The sequence below is a fragment of the Manis javanica genome, chromosome 10 (genome assembly GCF_040802235.1).
Source record: "Manis javanica isolate MJ-LG chromosome 10, MJ_LKY, whole genome shotgun sequence".
NCBI lineage: Eukaryota > Metazoa > Chordata > Mammalia > Pholidota > Manidae > Manis > Manis javanica.
This window is the reverse complement of record NC_133165.1, coordinates 82986756-82996177: the sequence shown is the minus strand read 5'-3', so window position 1 is coordinate 82996177 and position 9422 is coordinate 82986756. Positions and strand designations below refer to the sequence as shown.

Sequence of the window (9422 nt, the reverse complement as noted above, 5' to 3'; positions counted from 1 at the left end):
ATTTATTTTTAATGAGATACATTAGAACATAAAACATCGGAGAGCAGGGCACCAAAGGATCAGTATTTTATTGTCATTTTTGTTCCCAGTATATGTGTGTATTTGTGTTGGTGTAAACTTGCACACTGGGATGCAGTATGAAATGTCTATATTACCATCTGTTGTAGTAAAAATATTTGAAAGCCAGATTTCTGATCCATATGATGATATGCTATCAACAGAACCGAGTATGAATTATTTTTAAAATTCATTATTAAATAAAACAAAACACATGTAAAATATGTGTGACTTTTCTGAACAAAACCATAATAAGACTATTTTGCCACCATATTCTCACAACTTACATCCTTCACTTTTGCATGCAGTTTGGGCAAAATTCAGTCCCCCTGGAATGAGAAACCACACATCTGTAACCAGTTTCATCCTCTTGGGATTGACAGATGACCCTCAGCTACAGATTCTGATTTTTATGTTTCTGCTTATCACCTACATGTTGAGTGTAACTGGAAACCTGAGCATCATCATCCTCACAACAGTGGATTCTCACCTTAAAACTGCAATGTACTTTTTTCTTAAAAATTTCTCCTTCTTAGAAATCTCGTTCACATCTGCCTGCATTCCTAGATTCTTGTACAGCTTATCAACAGGTGACAGGACTATTACGTATAATGCTTGCATATGCCAACTTTTTTTTACATATGTTTTTGTAATAACAGAATTTTTTCTCCTGGCTACCATGTCCTTTGATCGATATGTGGCCATCTGCAAACCCCTGCATTACATGACTATTATGAACTACAGGGTCTGCAAAAGGCTCATCTTCTGCTGTTTGATAATTTCTTTATTGATCATATTGCCAGCACTTAGCTTGGGACTGGATGTGGAATTCTGTGCCTCTAATGCGATTGACCACTTTGCATGTGATGCTAACCCTATGCTGAAGATCTCATGCTCAGATACATGGCTCATAGAGCAGATGATCATCGTCAACTCTGTGATGACTTTCCTCATGACTCTGCTGTGTGTGGTCCTGTCCTACATGTACATCATCAGGACGATTCTAAGACTCCCCTCTGCCCAGCAGAGGACAAGAGCCTTTTCCACCTGTTCTTCCCACATTATCGTGGTTTCCATCACCTATGGAAGCTGCATCTTTGTTTATATCAAACCATCAGCGAAAGATGAAATGGCCATTAATAAGGGAGTAACAGTACTCACTACTTCCATTTCCCCCATGCTGAACCCATTCATTTACACTCTGAGGAACAAACAAGTGAAACAAGCCTTTAATGACTTAGTCAAAAGATTTAAATTGCTCTCAAAGAATTAGGGGAATGTTGATGTCAGTATCCCTAAGCATGTTTTCTTCAGTTTCTGTCTACTTTTGCCTTTTCCTGATCTAGATTTGGCCTTCCATTTGGTACCAGCCCTGGTCAAGTCACCCCTTTGATCTCCTTACAAAAAGCTTCTTTCAGACGATAATTGTAATGAAGAAAAATGAGAATAGATGTCTCAGGAAATCTAAGCATGACTTCACTCCTAACATTTCCTTTCCAATTCTAAGAGGTTTGGAAATCTTAGCTTAAAATATTAGTACAATAGTGAACACCATTCCTTTAAATAGAACACATACAAAAAGCAAACCAAAAACCTTACTTAAATAAGAGACTTAATTTACAAAAGAATCAATACTTGTTTAAGTGTTATAAGAAAAATTTCAGTTTGATGATATGCTTTTTTAAATGAAAAATATGTCAATTCGAGAGACCAAATTACACACCTAATTATAATCCCTCAAGGAAACACCAGCATTTCATTATTCAGTACATTTTGTTCCAAGTTCCTCTTCCATAATGCAACATAGTAAAATTTCCTTTGATCCTTTTTCTGTATTTCAGGCCACTTCTCCTTTCATGGACAGTGTAGGCATGAATTTACCCCTCATTTTTCAACTTCCTAACCTCCAGTTTAGATGACATTCCCACAAGTAATTTATTGCTGACCTTGTCTTATGATTCCACCAACAGTACCCCAGGCCTGGGTTAGTCCGACCATTCCCACTACTGTCATCACTTACCCGCTGCTTTCATTCCTTACCAAACTGCAATTGCATGTTTACTTCTCCTCATTCTACTCTCAACGGCAAATACATTTGACAAGGTCTCCTCATAGGCCAAACTCTAGAAAGCTTTATGCCTGACACAGACAAATATTAGGTACTTAACAGACAATTTTCCAATATGATAGTTTGAAACTTCTGACAATGAAAAATGAGAACTAATACGTGAATAGAAAAAACACAGAAGTAACATTTGACATGAATCTGTGCATAACAGTGTGGGTAAAATGACAACATTTCCAGAATCTCTCACCCAGCTTTAGTGTATCTCCATATCAACAGGTGTTTCCAAGGGGTGGAGAGAAGTAGTCCATCTGAACCAGAAAGGTTGGGGGGAGTATTTGCTCGCTTCTGATGCAACAGGAGAGAGAGACACAGACACGGGATGAATGCTTGTAAGCAATAAATGGGTTTTAAACGTCATTTCTCCCTTTGATTGATTTCAGTCTCAAAGGTATTTTGACCTGGGATTTCCTCCCTGGAGTTACATCTGGTGGTAGTTGGCAGGACCTCTGAACCTGAAATCTGTCTACATGGGTGTGACCCTTTGGTGGGCTGACCCTAGAGATAGTGAGGAGATGCCTAGAACCTCCAATGTAGATAGTGGGAAGGCACCAGTGGCTGCAGTAGTAGAAGGTGCAGCTTCACCTGGAAAGCCCCTACCTGTGTCGCCTCCAATTGGGGAGCTCTTAGTGGGGGAATTGATCTGGCATAAAGTACCTCCAAGAGGGTTTGGGCCTTCCCCAGAATTGGGGAAGGTTGGAGACATCAGATGCTGCAAAATTAGCCCACTGTGAGATAGAAGGGTGCTTAGAGGCCTGAGTGTCTTTGTAGCAGCTGGCATTGTAGGATGTTTGTTTGTTGAGATAGTGGAAAGGGTTACTGAGGAGAGAGACAGACTTGCATCGCTTGGAGGAGCTGGGTGGTAACCTATGGGATGCCCTTAAAGAAGAGAGACCATTATTGAGACGATGGATCACGCTCCTGGATGAGGCAGCAGAAGCCACATTGCAGAAGGTTGTTGGGGAGTGGAAGGAAGGAGCAGTGCCTTCAGCCCTGGAGATGGTGGAGGAGCTGGAGCTGGGGGAGGGAAGAGGTGGTGCAGAGGATGTGGAGGCGGGGCCAGGAGCTGATCTGCTGCTACGGCCACCGCCCGAGGCACCAGCCTCTACTGTGTTAAAAGCCCACATAGCTGTAATTAAAAAAATAAAAATAAAACAACTGCAGGCTCCTCAGAGTGAGGAGTCACCCCTCCCCAGGTTGTGGAGCACTCCATGCTCCGCCCCTACACCCAGGATGAGCTGTGGTACATGAGCGTCCAGTACAGGCAGACACCAAAGGAACCTCTGCCTGCATGGCTTTAATGTCTCTGGGATATGAGGGTGGAAAATATTGTCATGTCTGATCCTGAAATGAGTAGACTGGCTTCCCTGATTACTCACCCTTCCCTCTGGCAGCAGTTGCAAAGTGCCCATCATGTCTCAGGGAATCAGACACTTCTGGATTGGCTGACAGCTGCCTTCAGGGCACTTTAGCCTAATCAGGGTGATTTATCATACTTACCCACTAGCTGGAAAACATATGTAGAGCTCCAACAGGTATGGCGGTAATTGGGCATGAAAAATGTTGTCTGTAGTACAGACATCAAGACTCCAGAGAGGAGTTGTTCAAAGTGGGAATGAGAAATCTGGTGCTCTATACAGCTTACACATCTTTCTTTGGGTCCCTAGTGACTACTCTTGCCCCCCAGATAGGGCAACCCAAAGTGAGGCTACTTGAACTTTAGCAGATCCGGGGGAGACTGAAACAATAGGAGCACAGAAGTAGGTATAGGCTATGACTGAAAGGAGAGGTGCAAAAGACCCATCGAGGACCCAGATGAGGGTTGATTTGATAATGGCTGGGGTAGTGAAAGAAAACTTTGATGGACAGCCCATAGGAACTTGTTAGAACTGTGGCCCCAATTAAAGCCTGAGCAGTGCATCTGGCTGCTGAGGTCCAGGACACAGAAGCTGGAGTCAAAGCCTCACATCCGGCCTGAGTCCCTGCAAAACTTCCTGGCGGAAAGTACTCAGCATTTGCTTGGGCCCCTCACCCCACAGGAGGGCGATTGGGCATCATGGTTCCAGTTGGGGAGGCAAAGATCCCTATCTTGGGGGACATGGTGTGGAACAGAAGCCACATGTAGAATTAGCATTTCCTTGGTACCCTGAATTGTCAATGAATTGTGCAAAAAATATACAATGTGTCTTGATGCTAGTGGACACAGGAACTGAGTGTTCTCTGATTTATGGGAAACTAGAGCATTTTCCTAGAACTTCTGTTGTGAGAGATGGCTACAGAGGTAAGGCAATTAGAGTGAAGAAAGTCCAAATCCCACTGGGGCTGGGGCGTGTACCCCCAAAGGAGTGTATACTGTGTACATTTCTCCCATCCTTGATTATACTTTGGAGGGAGATATCCTGCAGGGCCTGTGGCAACATACCACTGCAGGTGAGTTCAGACTGAGGATGCATGTGGTAAAGGCAGTTCTGAGGGGACATGCCAAGCATCCACCTGTAGCTCTGATTTGACATTTGCAGATGACAAATACTAAGCAATATAAATTGCTTGGGGTGCACAAGGAAATTGGAGAAGCTCTGCAAGAGTTGGAGAATCATAAAGCCCATTCATAGTCCTTTTAATTCCCCAATGTGACCAGTAAAAAGTCCAGGTTGCTCCTGGCATATGACCATGGACTACAGGGAATTGACCATTATGGATACACTCAATCATGAACTGGGGATGTATAATTATATTGTAGACCTGGCTAATGCTTTCTTCTTTATGGACATAGCACAGAAAAGTCAGGAACAGTTTGCATTCATGTGGGAAGGCTGGCAGTGAACATTCACTGTCCATGCACAGGGATTCCTCCACAGACCCACCATATGTCATGGACTTGTAGTCGCATGGAAGAAACTGCAAACAATGTGGTTGTATCACTACATTATCATGCTCACATCTGATTCTCCTGCAGATTTAGAAGGGTCAGTTCCTAGACTGCTGGAACTTCAACAAGAGAAAAGATGGGCTGTGAACAGCATCAAGGTTCAGGGACCTGGGTTGTCTGTAAATTCTTAGGGGCTGTCTGGCTTGTAAAACTAAAGTTATCCCAGAAGCAGTCATAGACAAGGTGCAGGCTTCCCTCCTCCTACAACTGTGGCAGTATTACAAGAGTTTTAGGGTCTCTTGGGCTACTGGAGATTATTTATCTTGCACTTGGCACAAATTCTGAACCCCTTATACTGGTTGGTACAATACAGCATCAGGTGGGACTGGGATGGAACATGTGCAGCTGATTTTATTGCTGCTGACGGAACAGCCAAGCAACCAAGGCCATACAAGCCTTGAGTGTAATGGACTCATGAACATCATGTGAGTTAGATGTTCATGTAACCAAAGATGTTTATGGATTGGGTCTTTAGCAGCGACTTGAACATGCCAACCTATTGGATTCTGGTCACAACTATGGAAAGGAGATTTCTGGTACAACTTGATAGCGAATCAACTGGATGCTGTGTATCATGCCTTTCTGGCTATGGAACCAATCACTGGAAAAGCTCCAGCTAAGGTAATAACCACCTATCCAATTGCAGGGTAGGTGCAAACTGGACCCAAAGGCCATTGAGTGGTGGGCACATTTGTTTGCTCTGGCCAAATGGGGTGCATACTTACAGCAGCATAGTGCTCTGTCTTCCAGCCCTGTAAGTGGAAAACTCCAGTGAGTAATGGGGCCAGTGACATACAGTATTGGAAAGCAGTAAAAACTTACCTTTGAGCCATTGGTAGCCAAGAGTCCTTATTAAGACAGAAAAGCCCCTATACCTGAAGATGCTGGTTATACAGAAAACTCAAGTTGTGGGCAGCCCCCGAATTGGAGGGCTGTGACTTCCCTCCTAAGACTGAGACAATATGGATGGAGGATGGAGAGCGCAAGAGCAGTCAATGGGCTGAGTTGCCGGCAGTATGGCTTGCGATCACCCAGGAGCCCTACACTAAAGTTGTCTGCACTGACAGCTAGGCCATCTATCAGGGATTGCCCCTGTGGCTACTAACATGGTACCATGCCATTTGGATGGTTGGTCACCAGCCCCACTGGGAGCAAGAGTTCTGGCAAGACCTATGGGCCTCTGGTTAGACTAGGACAGTTATTGTACAGCACATGATTGGCCATTTGCCTTTTGTATCCCCAGGGAATGATGAAGCAGACTTATTATAACAGGTCTGCTGGCTTGAAGGAAAGCCTACCTCGGAGGTAGTTCACTGGTTATATCAGAATCTGTTGCACACAGGGCAGAATACAATGTTAGCTGTAGTCTGTCTTTGGGGTGTGCTGCTGACCTTTTAGGAAGTCAGCAGAGCCCACAAGAAATGCCTTGTGTGTTCTAAGAGGGACTTACACTGAGTCCTGCAGCAACATGGGACAGAAGTAAAGGGGCTGATACCCCTTGTCAGGTGACAGTAGATTATATTGGGACCCTGCCAATATCAGAAGGATATTGGTATACCGTGACTTGTGTTGACACAGCTACTGGACTATTCTTTTCTTTTCCTGCACATCTTGCAGATAAGAAGTGACCAAAACGTACCTAGAATGTCTCTTTGCAGCCTGTGTCCGACTGCAGGTGATTGAGAGTGATCAAGGCATCCACTGTACTGGACGTGCAGTACAAGAATGGGTTCAGCAATTCGGAATAAAATAAAAGTTTCATGTACCATATAACCCTATTGGGGAAGGCATGATAGAGAGGTCCAATGGTTTGTAGAAATGTGGTCTGAATTCAGACACCAATAGTCTTTCAACAGGGCTTGTCATCTTGCTTATGGACAGAAGGTGCTACAGCATTTGGATGAGAACCCCTGAAAGAGAGCCTTGAGTCCTGTGGACATACTAACACACATTGTTGTCTGTGCTATACAATTGTATATGAGAACCAAAAAGGAGTTATTGCAGCCAGGATATGGCCAGAGGGGCAAAATCCTCCTGCCAGGCCCATCTGCTTTTAACCCTGGAGGCCTCTGTCGAGTGGGCACGATCCTGGAGAGTTTGACTCATGGACCAGTGATGGCTGGCCCTTCTGCTACCTTTGGAAAAAGGTCTGGAAGCTGTACTTCTCTGTGTTCGTGTAGTAAAAGCAGAGTGGTCCCCAATGATCACAGTAGTGTTCCCAGAACGCCTGGGAGGTAAGAGCATCTTATGGGGAAGTTTCCTTTTTATGTAAATGGCCAGTACATGTACACCCTGCAGCAATATATACTGACCCGCCTGTAACTCCCACAGTGATGGGGTAGAAGTTCTGGTAAACCAGACCAGGATGAGATCCCATTCCTCCCACTGTCCCATCACAGGACCACTCTCTTGCATGCATAATACCTAATGGATAAGATTTGCATATTCTGGTGTTATTGAAACGTATTTTATTGCCCTTAATGTTATTTTCTTCTATAATCTCTGTGGCTTTGACCCTCCCCATTTCTCCAGATGCCACCTTATGTCAGCTCTGAACTCCCTAACTACTGGCTTCCCATGGAATGGGCAAGCTAAGGACTTAATCTGCATAGGACTTTGAACCTTGGTAAATTCTCTGGATTGAGGATCATCATGATTTTTTTGCTGTTGTTGTTGTATGTTTTTAGTCTTGTTACAGTGCTCCTGTTTTCTTGAACAGAACCCATCGCAGAAGATGGGTAGTGAGTAGATTGTGAGGTGACGTTTCTGAAGGGTGGTATGTGGATAAAAGTGCAGTACTTTCAGAATCTCCCTCCAGTCCTTAGTGTGCCTCCATGTCAACAGGCAATTACAAGGAGCTGTTGGTGGCTAGAGCCTATCTGGACTGGAAAGGTTTGGTTGGGTCCTTTTACAGTGGGGTTGGGATAGATAGAAGAGAGCAGGGGTAGACAAATGCTTGAAAGCAATAAATGGGTTTCTCCCACTTTATTTCTCCCTTTGATTGATTTTGTCTTCAAAGGTTATTTGCCCTGGTCTGGGAGCATATTTTTCTCCCCAGAGTTACCAGGGGACACAGAGATAGACAGGCTTGGAGAAACAGAGTCAGGGGCACATTCACATGGGTTTGTTTCCATGCTTCCTGTCTTATCCTTTGGTCTATTTTTCATACTACCGCCAAAAAATTTTGTTCTTTTTTAGGAGTGTTTTTCTAGACTTAGTCTTCTGCATTGCCAAACAAATTTTAGAATCAGACTTTTACTTTACAGAAAAATAGTTTGCCAGTATTTTGATAGACTTTTTGAAATGGATGGATTGATTGACCAAATCAATGCAACAATTGGTCAGTGTACAATTTACATTTGCAAAGTATAGAGCCTTCCAATCTATTAACATGGTATCCCTGTTCACTCATTTAGTTATTCTTTAACTTCTTTCAATATCTTATAGTTTCGCTTTTGAGTGCATATTTGTCTGTGCACTTAGAATTATTGCAATGACAAATTAAATTTATTCATAAGAATTCATTGGTTTTTAATGATATTATAAAGGAAATGATTGCAAATACTTATCTTCTAATATCTCACCTATAGTACATAGGTGCAAAATTGATTATTGTGTATTGACTTGTCCATGAAGTTTAAGTTGCCTAATAAATTTTAAAACTTTTTCTTGGATTATTTTGGATTTTCAACATAGACATTAATTCTTTTCTAAATTAACAACTTTATGCATTTAAAAAAAAATTCTTATATTTATTATCCTTTTCTGTTAATTGTTCTATCTAGAGTCTCCAATATAATGTTGAGCAAAAATGATGTATCAAATATCATTTTCTTATTACAGACTCAGAAGTATGCTACAACATTCAACATTGAGCATGATGTTTGCTAAGCATGTGTGGGTATATAAACAGTTTATCAGATTAGAGAAGTTCCCTTTTTTGATGGGTTATCAAAAATAGATATGGAATTTTATACATTTTAAAATCAACTGAGAGACTCATAGGATTTTATTCATATTCTATGAATGTGATAAAACTGTATTAATTATTTTCAAATATCAAACCAGCCTATGATCTCAGGAAGTAATAGAAGTGTATGTTGGTTTACCATCCTTTCTGTATTGCACTAGACCTATGTTGTCAACATTTGTTTGGGACATTTGTATGTTTAATCACAAGAAAAATTATTCTGAAATATTCCTTTCCTGTAATGTGTGACAGGGTATTATTGAAAAACAGCATCATTGAGATATAATTCATACACCATACATTTATCCAGTTAAAGTGTATGATTTAAAGGTTTTTAGTAT

General features: G+C 42.2%; 1 protein-coding gene across 1 annotated transcript; it reads left to right on the top strand.

The window, feature by feature from the left end:
• The first annotated feature begins 391 nt into the window (after window positions 1-391).
• On the top strand, window positions 392-1330 carry LOC140843889 (olfactory receptor 6C2-like). The gene has a single exon (XM_073214297.1). It carries the CDS (start codon window positions 392-394, stop codon window positions 1328-1330), a length of 939 nt encoding a protein of 312 aa, XP_073070398.1.
• The last annotated feature ends 8092 nt before the right edge of the window (window positions 1331-9422 follow it).

Coding starts and splice junctions, on each gene's coding strand:
- LOC140843889 (XM_073214297.1), top strand. CDS start 392: ATGAGAAACCACACATCTGTAACCAGTTTCATCCTCTTGGGATTGACA.